A 22,701-nucleotide genomic window follows, 5' to 3' on the forward strand; every position below is an offset into this window, starting at 1 on the left:
TGACTGCTTTCTATTGCCTTTAAACCAGTTTGTAGCTAACAAAATAGGGGAAGAAGCAAACTATTGGAGAAATCATTCAAATGGCTGCTAAGAATGATCTATATAGCAGTGACATACCTACTTAGTGCCTAGCTCTGCAGCCACAGTCTGAAGCCAATTCTGGTTTTTGGGCAAATATCGTATGAATAAGCACCAGTCCCTGAGGTGCGAAGCTTCCTCAACTTTACTTCATTTCCAAAGGAGGAATTCAGCCCTGACTAATAACTTACCTTGTGAAGGAATGAATGACTAAAATGGCTTGCCACAGCACATGTTTTTAATAGCTTTATTTAGTCTAGAAGCATAGGTGGACAGAATTAAAGAGACTGTCAAAAGGTAGGCAGTCATGTTTATAACGTTTAAATCTGTGCGTCGTACATCATCAATTTAGACAGCACAAACTGCTTGTATCCCTGCTAGAACACCTTTTCCCCACGTAATCCTTTGAGACTAGAAGAGCAGACGGCTGAGAAAAGCTAAGTGAGACTTTCTGCTCAAAGCAAAAAAGCCTGGAAATTCACTTAGTACTGGATTTCACTTCCTCCTCTTCACAAATGTTTAAATATACTATACTGTTGCACAGCTGTTCTCAGCAGGCATAGTGTGTTCTTGTTTGCAGCAAAGATGGCTACACAGATAAAATCTCAAGTCATAAAAATCTGAGTAAAACCAACTGGATCAATATTTTAGATCTATGTTATAAAAAAAGAACTTAAGATGTTCAGAACTAAATTCTCAGGCATTCTTGTGAAATATTAACTTCTTAAATTCAGAATCTTAAAACAATTAAAAGCATAACAGATGAGAAACATGGGCTAAAATCAAAAGGCAAACGCTCTGACTACCATTTAACACTCAAAATTTGTAAACCCACAATTTGTAATCGATCAACTAGAGTATTTACTGTGAGCGACAATGGAGATTTGAAAAATATACCTGTAGCCATTACAGTGTCATCTTTCCCCTGGGTAAAGACTACGATTCGTTGCCTTTTAGTGTTCACCTTTGGCAGGGCTTGTGTCTTCCGGGCTATCTCTTTAATGTCTTCAGTCTATTCATGGAGAGAAAGAAAATTTTTGTTACCAGCATACTGAAGTGGTGAAAGATTAGAACTTTATTAGGAGATCAAAGATTTATTTTCTTATGGCTAGGTATAAAATAGACTTTATTGTCAGTAAAGGAAGATTTTTAAAAGGAGGAATACTTCATTCTCCTAAGGGTTTATGTATTATTATGAGACTATTGTTTTTAATCTTGATAATGATAGTTCAGCTATTCCAATTGCTGCAAAACTGCAAAGCTAACAAAGGAATTACAGAGCATTTCCTAATGAGCAATTAGTGGGTTTCTTTGCTGCTGACTGGATTCTAACCTTACCTATCATAAAATTAGAAATAAAATTGGTAAGAGAATACTTTGGATAAACTCTGAGCCTGATTTTCATCCAATTTAGCCAGGTTTTATAGTACTATAATCCCTCTGATTTCAGCAGGATTACAAATACTGTTTCTCTAACTTCCCTGCAGCAACTAATCTCAGCAAGCAAACTGACTGTAGACTGCAGCACCTTAGGGGGTGTAGAGCCCAGGTGAATATGCTCTCTGCTCACTGGCTGGTTGCATAATTGAGATGCAGGGAAGCAAAGGGTGAAAGCTATATTCAGTGGGGCACAGAACATCCCCGATTTTCTGCAGTAAGGCTAAGATGCAAAAATTTCAGGAATCTTTTCTTTGAAGGGATTTTGTACACCATAGCACATGTAGCTGGGAACAGAGGAACTGGCATACTGAACCAAACCTCTCATCCACCCAATGTCTTTGACAGCAATAAGTGTGAAAGGTTTAACTTGATGCAAGAAACTCTAATAGCACAACTTCTCATTAGACTATTATCCTTCCTATTCTCATAGTTGCCCTATGATCTGAAACACAAGGATTTCAATTTCTAATTTATTCAGTTTTCAATCTAATCTAAATATAGGTATTCCTGTTATTTGTCTAAGCATCAAATCCTTTTATAATGCTATGTGGGAAGCTTTTGTTCTCAGAGTTATTGCGAGTCAGTAAGTTCTACAAATTAACTCTGGTATATCTCAACTTACTTCTTGCCATCATTTATATGTTTTTTCTCTTTTTGTTTTGTTTTTTTAACATTAGGAAAAGTAAGAAAGACTACAATTATTCTCTGTGCTACTTACTATGACCCAGTTTATTCATATCTGTGTTAAATAACACCATACTTTTTTCCCAGTTTGCTCTTGCATACAAGCAACTGTAGTGAAACATAGCTGATGTGGTGGGTGAGGGCCTAGCATTGAATATATGAAAACACAACAATACTTTCTGCATTGTTTTGTCTCCTCTTCATTATGAATCCCAACTCATTTTTTAACACAATTATATAATGAATGGAGTCCATTTATAAAGCTATCCAGAGTGGTTTCAAGTCATTTATCAGAGATGTTACAATTAATTCATATTATTGATAAATTGATTTTATCTTCCAAAATCAGCATACAGTGTTATTTTGAAACGCAGGTACAGTATGTGCCATTTTGACTGCAGCTGTGGATCTTAACAAGAGATTGATTATTTTTTATCAGCAGGTCAGGTAAACACTTCAAAAACTATAATCTGCATACCATTCAGTCCTGGTTACTTGCTGATTTTTGGTAATCTTGTTGATCTTCGAGCACCACCTTTCTTATGGACAGAGAATATGCCTGGGGAATATATTTACCAGTATCTATTTATGTGAAAATTATCTAGCTCTTTTGCAATACTCTTAGCCTCCCTTTAATTTGTCCCCCGACTCTGGTAGTCAGTGAGCCCATTGATTTATACACATTTACCAAACATGAAAATAATTTCCCCTTACCTATTGGTCTCTTTACCTCTTTTTAAAATTCCCTCATACTTTTCATTTCCATACAGTACGCTATCATTTGTGTTATTTCTTCCTTCCTCCTGCTTAGACTGTTAATATAGCTTTTAGAAGGCAACATCTTCTGCCAGAGGAGAACCTCAAACCCCTCTGTGTGGACTGAGGACAGTGAACAGGGGCCATCTTACCCCTAATTCTCTAAAGGTGAGGGGTCCCTTAAAGCTGCCAGAGAAAAAAATTGAAATTGATTCTCTTCTGTTTTGAAATGTCTTTTTAAGAGATTTGTGAAGAGAGGGTATCAGCTGGTGACACAAGCTGTTGAATAGGGGATGGATGGAGAAATACAGCCCTCCAGCTTGGTAATATGTAGGCTTCTGAAGGTTCACCTGAATTCTAAACTATTTCAGGCCTTGATAATTAGGAGATCCATGAACTAGAAAATGCAATAAAGCATCATGGAGATCAAACAGGAGAGAGGTGTTTATCTTTTCCTAAGTAGGAAGTGGCTACTAGTGACTTTATTAAGCACATTTACAGTGGAGCAAAGCAGGCATAGAAATCAAAGAGCTTGAAGATATTTGTGCAATGTATTTACATGCACTTTGGATTTTAAAAGGAAAATTGAGGAAGTTATAATAGGAGAAAATGGCACAATCAAGAGATGATTTCTTCAGTTTAAGGAAGAATAAAGATGAACTTATATGAGGAAAAAAGGACCCTGAGGAAGAAGATTAGTTAAGAATGATGGTAAAGGATGAAATAAAGTACACAGTGAAAGAAAGTAAAAAGCACATGTTTTCAGGAAGAATTAAATATATAATAAGTGTGTAACAGTAGAAGGAAGGTATTTAGGGGAAAAAAGGCAGTTTTTTAAAAAGCAGAAATTTCAAAACAGAATGGTTTGGAGATGTGTCTGATTGTGCAGACTTTAACAGTAACTGAATAGCATCTTCTGTGAGAATTAACTTGGCCATTTTAGCCAAAATCACTTTATATACTAAAATTTTTGAAAGGAAGAGAATAAAATAGAGCTTATATAGTGGAAAAGCCGCAATCTCAGTCTTGAGAAGGTTAATAACTTTTCCACAATATATGTGAATATTTACAGCATAAGACTGAAGAGTTACTGTGCCCCTCATTTCATTGTCAGGCAAACATAATGAAATGTTGTCATCTTCTACTTCTGTTCAGAATATACATAATATTTTCAAATAGCTGAAATGAATAATACTTGTTTTGCACTGACTCATACTTGCACACTTATCAAGACTTTCTTATACATCCTGTATCTACAGACATGGCTGAATGGTAAGACTGTACTGGTTTGTGGCCCTAAAGCCTCTATAACATGTCCCAAATTCACAGGGTATTCACACATATCCAATTATACACTTGAATCTGATTTAACAAAGCTGACATACAAATCTCACAAAAGCGTGATTTGCCTATTGATGCTGCACCTGAAAAACCTTGCATGTGGCATTCGTTCCAGCAAGCAAGTGGAATATATGCATGTAAAGAAAGTACATCAGATATCCCAGGATCAGATAAAAGTATGAGAAAAACTGCATACAGTTAAAACTGCTCGTCAAACTACGTCTTCTGATCTTTGCCTCTGAACAGATACACAATATCTGGGACTACCATAGCCCTGACCTAAACAGGCATAAATCCATTGAGAACAGTGGACCTGTGCAGTGTACCTCATTAACTTGAAGACCTAAATTTGGTCCAGGGTACCAAAACTCTTTAATTTGGTTCTCCAACCAATAACTACTTAGAAGGAGACCTCTGCCTCTAACAGGAAAAATTATTTTACATGGCAGCTGCTACTAACCCCTTAGATACCTACTGTTCCATTCACTTCATTTTACTTCTTGGGTTGACAGACAGAATTGAACCCTAAATTTTATGTTAAAGTAGGATTTTGTTTTTCTAATTCCTACATAGAATAAACAGCAAGTTACCATTTTGTAAAAACAAAACCTCATAAACCTTTGTCCTGGCAATTTTGTTATTTGAAACATATTACACACGTCCAGTTAAAATATACTGACAAACATTCTACCACTTCAAGGGGAACCAAGTCCAAGAGCTTCCCTGTCACAATAAAAATTGTGACTATTACAACGGATTACTGAGATGACTGCAACTTACAATTAGGATGAAGCACTGTCTTCACAGATAGTGAATTTACTATCTATTTAATAGTTTTAAAATGTCATAGACATGAAATTCACAAAAAAAGAAAACAGTGATGCACTCCAGGAAGAGACTGCATCAGAAGTAATGTTCTCCTTTTGATTATTGCAGGTAAGTGCTGGTCAGGAGATAAAATGAAGGAAATAATAGTCTTCAAATATCGTGATTGATTTTACAAGAATAACTTGTATTTCAGCAAAGTACAATGAAAACTAACTCTTGGTAAGGTGAAGCATAAAAATAAAAATTCTTTTGAATGCGGTTTTTCTTGCAAATAAAAAACCAGATTTGTGTCATGGAATTTTTTTCTCCTTCCTATGACAAGGTTTTATTTCTTCAGAAAAGGTATATTTTTTCCTGAAGTTGACTTGATTGTACTTCTTTTTTTTCAAAAATTGTTTCAGATATACTTAATTCAATCCATGTTTAAAAGATGCATTCAGTCCACACAAACAATTTAAATTACTGGGAGGTAGAAAAGGAGACAATTAAAAAAAAAGAAGCTAGTCACAACTGATTCTCTATGCTAAAAGATTTCTGATTATTTTTGTTAAAAAATAAAATTCTTTCCAGGCTGCAATTCAAATTCAGCTACCAGCAACTTTTCATCAATTCTATGATAAATATCCTCTTGATTTTTGCCCTGGTCACTCAAGTCCTTTCCTTTAGTTTTCCATGTTTCAGCAGTTTTCTATTCTCAATATAAATCACAGAATCAAGTTTACAAGCTTTTGAGAGTTGCTGGAAATTTTTCTTGGTTTTAATTGAAAGGCTAATTGAAGTTCTTTAAGTTTTTCCTAAGATACTTTATTAGTAGTGTGATTTTTTTGTTTGTTTGGTTTTTTTTTCCTCCACAGCACAATGGGAAATAAGACTGTGGATACTTACCAAGTTTTACACATCCCTGTCAGTAAACTTGACATGTGAGTTGCTACCAAGCAAGGGGGTAATAAGAGATAAGATCATAATCATTGTGCACTTTACTGATACACTGTAATCAAATGTGGCAGATTTAGGATGTTCAGAAGGAACTGTGCTAAAATCTCTAAGCAAGCACTAATGGAAAGGTTAATATGATGGTAGTTAGCAGACACCAGCAAAAGCAGCTTGTCACTAGAACTGAATTTAAACCAGGCACATTCAAAGTCTTTAGCTCAAGGGGGCAATAAAATTATAGAATGGGTAGACTTAATACACTACTTCCTTTCTTTTTTATTGTCTAGCTACCAGAGGGTACCAATAATTTGTTATGCTTCATATTATATTTGGAGGCATCTGTGAAATTCATTCATTTGATAGAATAAACCCAAAGTGTATTTTTATGCTAACAATACAGATTATACAAATGAAAATTGACAGTGATAAAAAGTCTTGATTTCTACAAAGCAGCCAGATGAATTTGGCAAACATAAAATGAAATGGGACAGCCCACAGTTTTAATATGTAAAACACTGATGGCATTGATGTACCTGCTGGTGTATGGTTCTAAAGAAGTCTAAATTGTAGAACAAAAGCTGTCAGTCTTTCCCTCTTTTTTTATATACAACCATCCACACACAAAAGTGGCACATTCTTAAAGTGATGCAGTTTGAATTGCGCGCCTTCTCTTATTTATGCAAAATAGGTGTTGAGCAGTCAAACTCCTAGCTATTCTTTTACACTGCAAACAAATCAATTAAGGTGGGTCTTATTCCAGTGAAAAAACATGTAGAAGGATTTATGTCTGTTCAGTTCTGCAATTTAGATTTCAGTAAGATCACTTACTATCTGCAAAATTAGCACAACTGTTGTCACATTAATTATAGTATTTAAAACCTGCCTATCTGAATTCAGCATTAGAGACCAATAGTTGATAGCTCTCCAGACTAAGTTATCTGAATTTAGCCAATGGGAGATACTGTTCAAATAAATACCTCAAGAAGATGAAATCAAAAGCTCTGAAAATCAGTGTAAAATCAACTGTGTTTACTTCAAGAAAGTAGATGATCATACATTTTTAGAGCACAGATGGAAAACACCAACTCGAATATGTTTTGAAACACAAATTCCACACTACCCCTTCTAAAAGAAGCTGTTTGTAGAAGCACGGTTTACATTAATCAGTACCTAACAATTTTATATACAACCTTTCTAAAATTCATTTGCATAATGATAATCCGCATATGGCAGGGTTTAAGTTATTTAAGCGGTGTTATATTTCACTATTTAGTCTTGCTTCATCACTGCTTTAGCAGTGAATCCTTATGGAGTGTAATGCAGCTAATGAGGTAGCTTTTTAACTGAACAAACTGACAGGTCCCATATCTGCAGAGGCAGCTTGAAACTGTGCCCAACCTCTCGGCTTCCCAAGAGGCTTTTCAAAATTCAATAAATAACATCTGTAGGCGATGTTGGGTGCAGACCTAGCAGAGTGCGTCATAACACTGAGCTGGCAGAACAAAGAAACCATGACGACTGCCAAGTTTCCATGGCAACCACTGCGAGGCTTGGAGAGTATAATAGCACATCAATCATTGTCCAAAAGAACTTCATTATCAGCAAGAAAAAAAACCTTTAGGATCTGTTTAGTGTGCAATTGTGGGTTAACTCACCTCAAAGCCTTGCTCTCTAGCAAAAGTGGCAGCTTCCTGAAATAATAAAAAAAGAACAGTTAATTATAAAGCGCTAGATAATGAAGAAATAACACATTTTGAAACTCATTCAGCCAGTTTTCCTTTCACACGATTATCAGTGTAAACCCATATACAGTTGTTCAATTCTGATAGTCGCACCAAAAGCTTCCCCCTCCTTCCCTCAAGCCCAACAACAGTACAATGTCAACACATTTCACAAGTTCAAATAAAGAAGGTACAGTATGTTTTTTCCAGGCGAGGGAAGTTACTTCTGGAGATAGGGCTTTGACTAGGAAACCACTACTTCAAATCCAGACAAACATCCTTCAGACATATTTTTAATTGAAATTGTATCATATCTCTATTTATCTCTGGCACTTCATGGGATACAGGTTATCAAGCCATTTTAAGAAAATCATTTGTCATCTACTGTGCATTAAAAAAAAGGATCACAAAATGTGTTCAAACCCTTGTGGTGGAATCAGATGAGCATTTTAAAATACTCTGATGTCTTAATCACTGCTTTAGGCAATTTAACTATGTTCTTTTCCTGCAAGAACAGAGGAAACATCAGGGTATCAGAATGTCCTCATTTCTTATTTATATTAATTGGAGCAATTAAAATCTGTTTTGAAATAAAAGCAAGGAGACAGAAGACAATAGCAATGTTTTTCTCCCTTACTCACTTTCTACTTTAACATTGCAAATATTGCAGAAAACCCTCAAAGTCTTTATGTTTTAACTTGCATTCTTCCAGATTATCTTTGCCAAGTGATATTAATAGAGGGATAAGTCTTGAGCCAAAATGGTGAGTTGATCCAACTAAACAAAAATAACTACCGTACCAAACCATTTAAGTCCAGTGTCCCTGCGACAGCTTTCAGTGCTGCAGAAAATACATACTTGTGGACCTATATGATCTGCCAATTTGGAGGCAATATAAGAATTTGAAGTGGGTACAACTGATTATAACAACAGTAAGTTGAGGTTAATAAAATGTGATAAGCTGAAAAGCACAACTCCTCAGGCTGCTTCACTGCAGAAACATAAGGCTGACCGGGTTAGCCTTAGCTGATGTTGACAGAAAAACTGAATCATGGTCCTGACAATTGGGTGCGGGCAAGGTTAGCCACTTTGACAATTTACTTACAATTGAATTCCTTCTTGTACATCACACAGTCAATGACATTTGCTAGCCTGGCTGTCAAGAAGGAGTGTAGGGTTCAAAGATATCATGCAGTGTTTTCCTAAACCAGCGTGTGATTAACAAAGCCTATGCTCATATGAAAAAAGGAGCCTGCAAAGCTTCCACTCTAAAGTGATGCACTTACAATGAACTGCAACACAATCAAGAAAGCCTCAAAAAGGACCAGGACACAGAACCCCCCCCCCCAAAAAAATAAGGGAGTGATAAGGGGGCAGAGAATAAGAAAACAGACTAAAAATTATGTACTGCAGCCAAATTACTTCTTTAACCTCAGGTTTTTGTCATGCAATTGAAATCAGAAGTTACACTGATCTGTCCTAAGGGGATTTCTTTCATGTCCCAATGCAGCAGGACATTAACATCTGTGTTAAACTATTGTTTGGCCAGGAAACTGGACACCAGTACATTCTTACATCTGTGAAATAAAAACTATTCCAGTTAAGTAGTGTTTCCTTATGTGGGAGACTTTGAGAGAATTCATCTTAATTTTCTGTACTGGGGCACCCATGCATAGCACATGTGGTTTGAAAGACCTGGCCCTTCCACAAGAAAGGATAAATGATTGCACATTTGTTAAAAAGTATCTCATCTTCGGATTTTCCTGTTAGAGCGTCATCTTTTAGCCTGGTCTGCTGCCTGGCTACATGAATAATGGTAGCAAGCCTACAATCATAGATTTTCCTGCAGTTGACCTCTAAACTAAGGGTGTCTGAATGTGCCAAAGAACAACAGCAATATTAATTTATTATCTTCTCTCCTATCAACCGAACCTCAGAATAACTCCTGAGAGCTTCTTTCAGTAAGGACTGTGCCTGCAGCCCCCTAAGAATCAGCCTCTCTCAGAATGACATCCCTTTAAGAATTAAGGCTCTTCCAGTAAAAAAGATAATAAAGCTCAAAACACACGTTTGGAGACTACAGTTTGGTGCAAAATGGTGAGAAATGTGAGGCAGGTCCTGAATGCCAGGGACAGTTAAAAGTAAATTAACCAGATAAAAGCCATAAGAACCTTTTAGTATCTACTCACAATAACAGTGAGAACAGGAAACAAGCAGAACCCATCTGTGCAGCCCTAGGGCACCTCATACTGAGCTTCACGTCTCTAATAAAGTAGTCAGGTTAAAATCTAAGTGGCTGTAACATGTGGAGGCTGCTAGGGTTACAACGGCCAGCCAGGGCGTTCCCTGATGCAGGTGATAATCAGTATGATAATCACTATATTTACAGGCTTTCCATTTTATAACTGACATTGGAAATCACGAAGAAGGAGGGATTAAGGAAATAAACAACCTACACAGAAGCTTTACCGCTCCCCAGAGAATGCAGCATTTTCAGTCATGCGTGACATGCGACAACAGCAAAGCAAAACAGCCACAGAACAGAATTTTCTTATGAGGCTTCATTTCACATCAGGAGTTCTTTCAGTTTTGATGAACTTTAGACATTATTCATTCATTACTCCAACTCAGCATTTTCAGAGCTATTTTCCATTACTGTCTACAACAGAACATCTCATTTCATAAAACCCTCTCCCCCACCTTTTTACTCTTTCATACCAATTATATTAAAAACTCACACTGCTTTTTCTATATAATCTTTTTACTAACCACGACAGCAAATTTATTGCTGTACCACCTAAAGTAGAAATGGGATTATTAGTTATGAAACATTACTTGGCTTATGCAGTTTGGGAGAAAAAAAAAATCCTAAGTACAGTCACGCTGAAAAAACCTGCACACTGCGTTACTTAATGGGAGTAACACAATGTCACCAAAGTTAACACACACCCTCTCTTTGCACAATAGTGAGCAGTTTACACAGGAAAGCGAGATAAATTAAAGAGATAACAATAAAAAAGACAACTTCCCTTAGTACTGGCCTTGCTGTTATGTTAGAACTTGCTAGCTGAAAACTATTTCCATTCTTCCCTGTATTTTATTGCTGTTGGAGTCCCAGCATTTAGTAAGTTCAGCTGTCTATAATCTACACTGGGGCTATTTGTAACAGGACTTGTTAAAGTTCTGAGTCCTTTTATCACCAGCAATACAAACTATTTGTTTATAAGTAAACAGAAACATACCCTCCAAACACAGAATCCATTAGCATCTGCATTCCTATGGGTATGTTAGCTCCCTGTATTAGAAGAATTTTATGATTCTAAAGTTAAGATGGCTCAACTTCAATAATCATACGTTTGGTTTGCCATAACACACAGAAGGCACACTATGTATTAAATATTCTTGACACATCCCATTTTTTTTTTTTTTTTTTTTGGTACCAAGGTTTTATGATGACTTGATCGAATTATAGCCAAAATGGTAACAACATGCACGTTGGGTTAAAATTAATTCATGTAGGCCAACATGAAACTCATGCAGTTGCACTGAACAGCATTTAAAACCATGTATCGCCAAAATTAGCTGACAAAGACTGTTCCAAAAGCACCACCAACAGTATTATCTACAATATGCATTTTAACCTTTATATGGAGAAAAGGAGCACTGTAAACTAAATTTGCATTTCATTGCTGAAATCAACATTATCTCATAAAGAAATGATAAAACAGCAGGACAGCAATGATACCCTTGCACACTGAATGCATTTCCCATAATTACACAAGAAAGAAAATGCAGGGGACACTGAAGCTAATCCCTCCCCTGCCATCCTTCTTGGTAGAGGAAACATCTCATATATTACAGTACTACCCTGTGCAGCTCTCTCTAATTCTCTATTTTTCCATGGGGGAAAAGAAAAAGTAAAAAATAAACAAACCTAGATTTGATTTACTTTTTTTTAATTGGGAGGTTACTGGCAGGTTTTGAAGGAGTTGCTATTGCAGTAACTGTAAACTTCCTGACTTACCCAAAACAAGCCCAATTCACATTTTCAGCAATATCATCCTCTTCCTCTGCATAACAAATCTGTGACTTGGAGACTTCAGCCTGGCCCATGAATCAATGTAATCTTAAACCTGCACACACACGTACAGCATGTGTAACTGCAGAGGAAGATCCTTGCAATGCAGTGCAGTGCAGAGTGCGTAACAACAAAAAGAAATAAAAAAGCAAACTTGAGTGGAATCACTCAATGAGAAACAGTAAATGACTATGAGGACCATCCACCTAGTGTCTGCATTTGATGGAACCATTCCTACTGGTACCAACCATGTTTGATTATAACTTGAATAGTACTTCCACCACTACACCTTACAAGACTCTTTAAACTGCTAAAATCTTCTAAAAATCAATCTTAAACATTTCCATCCTTTCACACATTTCAGAAGTATGAATTGTTAGTTTTCTTCCATTTACATTGTTTCCTTGAACACATTAAAAGCTATGATTATCTCACTTAGATAATTCCCTTTTTTTCCAGCATAATCAGTACTCTCCATCCCACTCATGAGTTCATCTCCAATCGTGGTATAACTTTGTGTTCTTTGTATCCCCTCTTGCTTTTCTACAGATTGCCTTGTTTGCAGCAACAAAGTTAGTTTCACAAATCGTCTCTAACATTAAAACCCTGTTATCTAAATGAAATGCATGACAACAAAGTAAAATAAGCAAACGGGGATATAGGGAAGACTTTCATGCAAGTGATGCACACTGATATGTACAACTTAATTCTGTAGAAGACTGACCCAAATAATCAAAGTTGTTCTATATTGACAACCTCCTTTCTTAGAGATAGGTGCTGAAGATTTGTATTTCTGAAGTAGAAATATTAATGATTTCCTAAGGGACAGTATACTTTTGTAAAACTTTGTAGAACAAAACAAAAACCCCACTAACCAACCAATAAAAAATTCATGTATTATTTGTCTCACTGCACTATAGAGACATGAAAGTCTTCTGCTTTATTATAATGTAATTACTAACACTTGTAGTTCAGCTTTCCTTAGGTAGGCACATTTGTCCTTCCTATCTGCCTGTCTCTTCTGTCATCTTTCCCTGTCCCTAACAAAGAGCTTTCTTATACAATCCTGTGCTTTCAGAGCTATACCCTTAGTTTTATATACTCCATCGGTACTGAGAACATCTGATTTCAGCAGTATCTGTTGTGCCCAGTAATTCTGAATATGGGCCAATAAAGGACATCTTTTGTTAAAATCTCCCTCCTTTTTTTGTCAGAAGATAAGTCATGAAGAATGACTTCTCAAGATCACCATGTGCCCTCCTTTTGGTATTTCCTTGATAAAACACTTGTCACAGTGCAGGAGCTAAGCTAGTTTTTTAAGAAGGGGGCTAGTGAGTGGTACCATGCCATGTTTTCCACTCTTCCACCTCCAGGCCAGTTTACACTAAATATGACCTCAGAAATGTGGCTTAAGGCACAGACAGGACAATGGATTTTCAGTTGCTGCCTTTGAATTGTAACAAAGATGTCATACAAACACCCACTAACTTCATGACACAGTTGGTGGGGTGTTCTTATATCAAATCCAGGTATTTAATGCAGCCCATAAACATGCAGTAATATGATCTGTCTTTATACCACTTTCCTGTGTATGCTACACAAAGGCAAACTAAGTTGTACCTGATTTTATTGCCCATCCCAATTTTAAGTGAGAAAATAATAGATGCATATATATACACACACATATATATATAATAGCAGATCCACAGTTCTTCACATGATGAATTAACAGCATGCAAGAACTATGATTACTTTCATGCTATGCAAACAGGGGTGTTGTCAAAGCTGCGGTAATGCTAATTGTGACCTACCTAAGGAATCAGAGGTAGATATTGCTGAAGACTATCCGTTGATCAGTTGAAAACATGATTTCAACAAATGGCCACTATTATTCTGTTATTTAAAATGAATGGGTGGAAAGTCTACAGGACATAGTTCCAGCTGGTTTACTAACCTTCAGTGCCAACAGTACATTTATTGTGGTTAGTGGCAAGATACAGATGTTCCTCTTTAATTCAGTGCTAAGTAGTTATCAATAGTTACTCAAAACACTAGATTGTCTTATCCAGCCTTTTATGTCATTGTAGTCTGATTTAGACAGGCATTACTTCAAGGTCAACTATTACCACATTTCACTGTGTAAAAGCAATACAAGCTTATATGCCTTTATTAAAAATAGCCATTTATAAAGGCATTTAGGGCTCAGGAGGTGAATATGATTTTATCCTCCTTCTTTTTTCTTTTTCTTTCCCCCAGAGACAGTTGCTTTAATATGGGTCATATGAGAGTTTGAGAAACAGAAGTCAAAAGAACCACCCAGCATATTTTCTGAAACAAATGTCTATCTGGTGAAATTCTGCTACAGCTGATAAAGTTTGAGCTATACTTGGGGATGTGTTACACGGATGTAATGCTTCAATATTATTTTTGTTTGACAAGCACAGAAAACTAATCCTTGATTTGGTCAGCCGTGTACACCTGTTCACGTTTCAGAGAAGATCAATAAAAGTGGTCACAGGACAGACAGACCCCGCGCACAGCTTGAGAATCAACACTGCGTATCAGCAGTATCTGAGCAAGTATCTACCCCTCACTAGTTATCACTGAAGAAAGCACAGCTGGCATCAATTGGATGGACAGATTATCATAAAGGGACACTGTGATGTTTTTTTTCCCTCTTTACTTTTCCCATGAGTACTGCCAGACCCCAAAATTGCTTTTCTTCATAAAGGATAGCAAGAGTTGGTATCATATCCTAAAATATTATTTCAGCTTGCTCCAGTAGTACTAAAGATACTGGTAAATATATCTACACTGCCTTCACCCAGTAGCTGAGAACGCAAAATACTAATAATCCGTTCAAGTGAATAATCAGAACAAGTACAAATACCATATGGGGTTAAAGTTGTAATGTTCAGAGGAGGTTCTGGCAGAGTACCAGAGAATTTTGTCTGAAAAAGCCTAGTGTGAAAAGAATTGAGAAAGAAACATATTTTCTGTCCTGCTCGGGTTCACCCTGGAGTGTCTGTATCACGTACAATTCATTAATATTCAAGTTATTTATTCTCCTGTTCAGGTTATTACTAGAACTATAGTTCCTGCTAGAATCTTCTATGGAAAAAATCACCCTGAGTCAGAGCTTAATGCCATTACAGGGTCTGCAACAACTGCAACAGTGATATGCCTCTGAGCCATTTTGAAATTTTATGATGGATAAAGTGCTATTACTTGTATCTCTGCCTTACATCCTTACCTAAAGAACTGAACTACCTATGACTTTGTATGTGTGTCTCTCCTCACATTTTATAAGCATCAAATTAGTGAATGATACTTCCTTACACCACCTCCCTATACAAATGTGTCTGTATCTTAAAAATAGATGCATCATGATCAGAACAGAGGGAGAAGGAAAAAAAGACCCCTTCCTTAATAATCACTGAATCAGGAGAACAGAATAAAAATGAAAACAAATACCTTTAATTTAATAGCTAAAAGATAAGAGTTTTATATGCATATAAAAAATAAGAGATGTGCAGGGTCTTTTGAAATCTTTAGTACTGCTCATTGGATGCTCTTAATGCTAACTTTCTGGCTGAAGGATGACAAACAGAAATAAAAGATTGCATCATTTTCAACAAGGCCTTCTATGATTGCAACCGCTCAAGACTAGCCTGAAATCACTGACAAGATATTCTCATCTAGCAATTTCAGATGAAGAGAATAATCAGATACTGTGCTAAAAGTGCTGGGATCCAGCAGGACTTGTCTCTAGTCCAGCTAAAAGGTTAACACATTTTTAGCAGTGAAATTGAGTTGTTTTATACACTTTGTTTGGTATGTCATGCACAGCCATTTAGAATGATAACTAAGACTATGGTATTTGGAACCCTGTAAAGAGCAATCATCGCGTAAGTCTCTACATGTGCTAGGCTTGCACTGCTTGTTAACTTTAGCAAGAAAATAAAATTGCTCTCTGCAACCTCCAGCAATAATGCTAGCTTTATAACTGATCTTAATATCACACATTTTACTCTTTCAATGAAGTTTTGAACCCAATTGACTTAAAGATTCTTATTGGAGTTTATTGTGCTATTTAATGCTAATTCGATGATGCATTTATCTGTGTTCAAGACATGAATATTCAAGATAAAATTTTTTTCTTGTATTTTCAGTTTTAGCTACTGCAGCTACTTTATGGAAGGAAAACCCTAGTTCTCAGTCTGTACTAGTGGCTCTCTCTCACAACATGGTCATTGCATGGAAAAAACAAAATTTCAATCTGACCACAGTTAGTTCACTGTGGTCCTGACTGAAGAACATGAGCTCTAATTCCAGATGTGACTAAGGTGCTATTTATCATCTTGGACAAGTTGTTAATTTCTTGCACCAATTTTTTTTAAATCAATAAAAGTTAGAATTTTCCTGCTTCTGACCATTAAGTATTTGAGGATGAGTGGTTTTTTGGTATGTTTGTTCCTTTTCTAAGAGAAGCCAACCTGAACCTGAGATGGGCTAAGACAGGGCAGAAGCTGAAAGAAAAGTCAAGTAATGAAATTAGAGAGATCACAAACTCCAACATATTTTAAAGAGATATTACAGAAATCACAGAGGGGTTGAGGTTGGAAAGGGCCTCTGAACATCATCTAGTCCAACCCCACTCCTCAAGCAGGGTCAGCTAGAGCAGGTTGCCCAGGACCATTGGGGTTTTAATGGAGAACTCCACAGCCTCTCTGGGAAATCTGTTCCAGCATTTGATCACCCTCAGAGTAAAGGTTTTTTCTTATGCTCAAGTGGAATTTCCTGTAGTTTAATTTGTGTCTGTTGCCTCTTGTTCTGTCACTGGGCAGTGCTGTGAAGAGCCTGGCTCCATCTTATTTACTACCTCTCATTAGGTATTTATATGTATTGATAAGATCTCCCTGAGCCTCTTCTTGAGGCTCTCAGTCTCCTCTCCTCATACGACAGATGCTCCAAACCTTCAATCACCTTTGTGGCCCTTCGCTGGTATCACTCCAGTAAGTCTATGTCCTTCTCGTGCTGGGGAGCCCAGAGCTGGACCCAGCACTCCAGATGCGACTCACCAGTTCTGAGCAGAGGGGAAGGATCACCACCCTCCACCTGCTGGCAATGCTCTTCCTAATGCAGCCCAGGATGCTGTTGGCTGCCTTTGCTGTGAGGGCATGTTGCCAGCTCAAATCCATTTTTTTTTTCCTGAGGTCCTTTTTTGCAAAGCTGCTTTCTACCCAGCTGTTTCCCAGCCTGTCCTGGGACCAACATTTCTCCCCAGGTAAGAGGACCTTCCATTTTTTTTTTTTTTAAATTTCATGAGATTCCCATCGGCCCATTTCTCCAGTCTGTCAAAGTCTTTGAAATTTGATATTATTCTTTGCATTAAGATAGTAGCTACTGACTACAAGCACAGGACAAAATCCGTGCTTGGGCTAGGCAGACAGGGAAAGACTTTATCAAAGACTTGCTGATATATGCAGAAAAGTCAGATGACTGTTAGGATGGAAAAGAAACAGCTAAAGAAACCAAGCAACTAACCACAGCCACGCAGCAGGTGAGGGTAGTCAAGATCTACAAATGAATAAGAACAAGCTTCTCTGACAAATAAGCAGTATTTCTCAGAGACTCAGAAAACCCGTCCATCCAGCTTCTACTGGCCAAAGGACTGCTAGCATCAGTACAGCACACCAAAGATGAAGAAAACATGGAAGTCAATTAATGTCTTGACCACTGAACTTCACCTAATTATTTCATGTGGGTTATAATATGCTTGGCAGCAGACTTTCAAATTATCTATAACCAATTGCTTCAAGCATTCAAATCATTCTCATTCCATTATAATTGTTTTTTCCTTTAAAAATTGGCTTAGGTAAAACGATCATGACTATCCTATTGGTTGGTTTTGTTCCTATGCTTTCAAACAGGAAAGTGAATTTTTCCCAAGAAGTGGGGTTCAGAATTCCTGTGATAGAAAGCAAACCATAAGCTTTTTCAGCACTCCTTTCTACTTTTAAGATACCACACATAAAAAAAAAAAGGAAAACGATAAAGAGTGAGATGCAAAAAAGAATACAAAATTATGTATGAATATGCATGAATACCTATAGAAAAAAAAGTAAATGATGTAATTATGGAAAATTACATTTCTGCATCAAAGATCAGTAATCTTTCACCTAATACATAACAGCATAATTATGACAACAACTTATTTGTTAAAAATGCATAGTTTAGCAATGCGTTATTACATAGATAACTGTATGCAAACCCCTTTCTTTCAATGTGATCATTTACTCTAAGATGCACTGGATATGTAGCAGTAATACTGATAAGAAGCTGAATCCATAGTGGTTTTGTCTGTCAGGTGTTTGCCTTCCCTGTTAAATCAACTTTATGTACACATATATACACACACACACACATACAAGACTCCCAAATGCATATACAGCTCACGACAACACAAAGGTGATCTCCCTCTCTGAAACCTTCTCTATTTCAGGCTTCAACGTGCACCCATTCTCCAAACCATTCCTGGTTAAATCAATGGTTTTCACAAGCATTTTTATTCACTAGACCTCTAACTAGGGAAAAAATATGTGCCTGCAGTGGCATTACAGCCACTAAAATACCACAACTGATCGGCACTTTCAAGTTTTGTAAGCACTTGAAGATTATGAAGACCTACAGCTGTTGTTTGAGATATACCAATTACATCATCATTCATGTTAAATAGTACTGATATATCTTCTTGTTACTATGAAGTAATTTTACCTTGTTAATATAGTTGCAATGAATTATTATATATTCTCGCTTAAAAATATCATTAGATACATTCACTAGTTATATTGAAATGTAAATACATTTCTGTTACAGCGTAATGACCGAGGTTGTTGTACAATTTGCTATGTACTATTCTTCAGTTCATAAATTCACACAGATAACTTTTAAAGCCAAGTTGAAAAGTAAAATTTGGACTCAGACCAAACAGAAGAGAAATGAAAGATTTGGTCTACATTTGAATAAAAGAAAACTTTGAGTTGCAATTGTGCTCTTTTTATAAGAACAGTTCTCTAAATCTCTGCTAAGCAAGGACACTCTCATAGTGGCACCAGTTGTATATTTTAAAGGATCATAAAAATGTATCATAGTTTTCAAGCAGTAACATTCTATAAATTTTGTACATAAGCATACAAAAAACCTACCATCCTGATTCTACCATATGCACATTCTCCACATACTCCCAGACTCAAAGAACATTTTTTAATCCTCACCTATACTTCAGAACAGTTACCATTTTAACCTCTACTTCTGTGTCCTTAAAATGCTACATTTATTTTAGGATTTGTCTCACAATTATTTTTTAATTACTGAGGTTACAGACTGACATTATATTTTTAAGATACATTTATATATTTGTTAACCATTACTATATGCTTAGTATGTGTTAGCATATTGCAAATGAACCTGAAATTGCACCTGATATTTCTTTTTTTATTACATGACAAATGTAAGACTGCAAATTATTCTGAAGCTGAAATTAGTAGTTGTAGTAATAGTAATTCAGTTTTGGACAGGTTATTTTTAGCTAAGTACTTGCTCAAGCCCTTCACTACAGATTCTCACACCTCCTGAGTGCTCAGAAGTGTAAATAATCTTTTTTTTTCCTCTGCCTGTAGCATTGTATTTGTGTTTAAATATAACAGAAGTTATTTCAATCTATTTAGTTTGCCTCACACTTTCCAACACAAAGAATTCCTGTGATTTCTTCCAAGATGCTGTGTCTCTTCCATTTTATGCAAAATTTGAAAAGAGCTGTAGGGTCAAAGTAGTGCTGTTCTTTTGTTCAGACTGCATTCCGATTTGGGCTCCTGACAATTTACTTCTTTCTCTTATATTAGAAATAAATTTTTGGCCAAACACCAGACAACAAATGAAAGGGAACATTCTAAAACAGTAGTGCTATACTTTCAGAGCAAAAGTAATGGCAATAACAGCACACCAAATGCTGGACTGGAAGTTTTTTTAAAAGACAGCTATTTAGGGATTTAGGGAAAAGAAGAAAAAAATTAGGCTAGGACCTCTGAAAAGTGGCACTAATTTGTAGAGTCTCTGGTTTGAGGTTTGTTTTTCCTAAAAGAGCTAGGAGGAATGTAGTGCTCATATAATATAGTAAAATCTAATTATGTTGTAAACAACAAGCCAGAACAGATATTCTGCGCTAGCAGATACGTATACATCTTCCTAATTCCTTGTCCCTTGTCAGATTTTTATATCATACACTCCCCTCTTTCACTGAAGTTAATCAAGTTGTCTGAATTATGCTTTGAAAGTCACACATGACATCTACTACACCATGTTTTGAAAATCGCCATGCTCTAAAAGGCACTTTGATCTTAGGTTTAGACCATGAAAACAGTTTATTTGGAGCCTGGCTGGCTTACATGGCAAGCAGTGAACAGTTTGCAGAGGATACTGTGCTAAAAGTGTCACTTTTAAAAAATAATATTAAAACAGTTCTTTACAAACATGGCACTTGTCCAAAGCACATATGGAACATTAAATATAACCATAAAATTTTATGCACCAGATTTGACCAAGGTCTTGAGCTCTAATTTATATTTTCTCTGTTTTCCTGGAAGACTAGCTGCATTTGATAAAGCTACTTCATAAGGAGTCTGTTCTCCTAACATTTACACATCACACATCTGGACTTGGAAAAGGATTCTGAGTAAAAGAGCCAACAAATGCAGATCTTGTTTACATTATGTGCAATTACTCTTGTGTCATAAATCTCCCTGGGATATCAGAATGTGCTGAAGACACCCAAAGAATATGTACTTCCAATAAAAGTGCAAAAGCCTGGGTGTTTCTGTCACTATCAATGAGCTCAGTACACATGATCATGTAAGAAAATGAATGGTATTTGTATTTACTAATAATATTGCATTTAATTTTTATTAATTATTTGTATGTAATTAGAGCTGCCCTCAGTGTCTGAAGATCTCTGTTTGTTTTTCTCTCACAACTCGCTCACTGCAGCCAAGGGAACTAAGTGATGGCAGTTGCAACACTCAATTCAGTTACATAAACACATCTTCCTTGCCAGATTCCCCTGCGGTGTTCCCATTTCATGAAATAAGTCTCTAGCATTTAGTAATGTACTGTACCAGCAAGTTTCTTTTCATGTGATGAAAAATTAGGTCCTCTAATCCTGGCAGCAGAGCAGCATGTGTGTGAGCATCACACACATGGAATCCACCCCAGACCGGGTGGCTGCACCAGCAAGAGGACAGAGAAATACAACACTCGAGTAGCTACAGAACAAGAATTGGATGTCAGATTTTAGTAGGAGAAAGACAGCCTTCATCCAGAAATTGAGGCAGATTTATTCCTAAGTCTGTTGCAGTGCCAACAAATGTAAGTGTACGTTATACCTTCAACCGTATACAAGACGCATGTGCTTCCATATTAAGTGTATTTGCCAGTAATGATAAAAAACACTCTGGCCAGACTATTCCTGTAGGTGTAAATGGAGCTATACTTTTTAACATCACAGCTAGAACAAACACACTCTTGACAACGAAAGCAGTATGTGGTAAAAGTAGAGACACAGAGTGACCTAATCTATCCCACAGCCGATCAGCTGCAGAGAGAGGGGGACAAAGTTTCCCACCACACCTGCCCATCAGCGTGAAGCTGGGTGGTCATACTCCATTGACTTGCTGGAGCTTACCCTTACAATGGATAGGTCACTGTTGAAGGCTGTCTGGTAAATTATATAGGGACTAGTACCTGTATGTCTGTGCAAAGGTCAGAGACAATATAAGACTTTGGGCATGTTTATATCAGGCAGTGGAGCATCACAGAGATCTCAGAACCACCTGAGCCAGCAGCCTGAGCTGGTAATTCATGCAGAGTCACACAGCTTAAGGTACTCCTGAAGCACAGCACTCGCACCAGCAAATTGTATCATCTAGTTTTGCAGGTCACCTGTCCACGGTCAGTTCAAATACCTGGTTGAAGAGTAAACCTATGCTCTTAAAAGATTATTTGCAAATTCCACTCGCTGTCTAGATAAACATAAAAATACTGAAGTTGTTTTCTGAGAAAGAAATATAGGAGAACAGAGAGAATCCAAATAAAAACTGAAGTAGTTAGAATTATTTATTAATGATTACTAGTTGTAATACAATGAAAGAGGCTTTTTTGGATCCTTTTACACAATTTGCAGTCATGTAAACACGGAAGCTGTGAAAAAAAGTTGCCTTCTTTCTAATTTAAGACTTCATTTTCCTTTGGGGGCCTCTGATCAGATTTGGAGAGTCTAACTGGTGGCACTGCTACATAAAGCTGGAATCTGAACCACTCAGTCTCCACCTCCAGTTCAAGGACTTAGGGAGGCTGGATCAAACTTCCCAGCTGAAGTAAATTCCTAACCCTTCCCTAAAACTCATACAGATAAACTTAACACCGAACAGCACCATGTCCACTTCCCTACCCAGGAAAGTGAGATTCCTTCTTTGTGGGAAGAGTTCTGACACTGCATGATGCGAGGAAGAGGAGATCAACCATTACATGAATGTGGATCAATTTTACTTTTGCATCTTCACATGGAATTGCTAATGGCTGGCTCCATGTGTTGACATGTTTGTTCAATAATTCATGTGCCCTGGTCCTCTTTAGTTAAACACATTTTCAAAGTAAGTTAAACAGGAACAAACCACTCCTATTCCAGTATAAGATTGTCCACAAATGGACACAATACAAATCTGAGTTAAAGATGTTGTGCTTAAAATAATGTGCTATCTCAGTTCAGATTAATCTTCCTGTGTAGAC

The 22,701-nt window shown here is 36.8% G+C and overlaps 1 protein-coding gene across 5 annotated transcripts in view; it reads right to left on the reverse strand.

Moving 5' to 3' along the window:
• ADK (adenosine kinase) overlaps positions 1–22,701 on the reverse strand; it is a 300,352-nt gene that overhangs the window by 41,843 nt on the left and 235,808 nt on the right. For all 5 annotated transcript variants that reach the window (XM_075025725.1, XM_075025723.1, XM_075025724.1 and 2 more), the window contains 2 exons: positions 7,716–7,751; positions 976–1,090 (listed from right to left, as the gene is read on the reverse strand). In XM_075025725.1, the coding sequence (XP_074881826.1) occupies positions 976–1,090; positions 7,716–7,751 (151 nt within the window). The remainder of the gene's footprint in view (positions 1–975; positions 1,091–7,715; positions 7,752–22,701) is intronic.

Source organism: Buteo buteo, chromosome 4, assembly GCF_964188355.1.
Source record: "Buteo buteo chromosome 4, bButBut1.hap1.1, whole genome shotgun sequence".
In the NCBI taxonomy this organism is placed as follows: domain Eukaryota; kingdom Metazoa; phylum Chordata; class Aves; order Accipitriformes; family Accipitridae; genus Buteo; species Buteo buteo.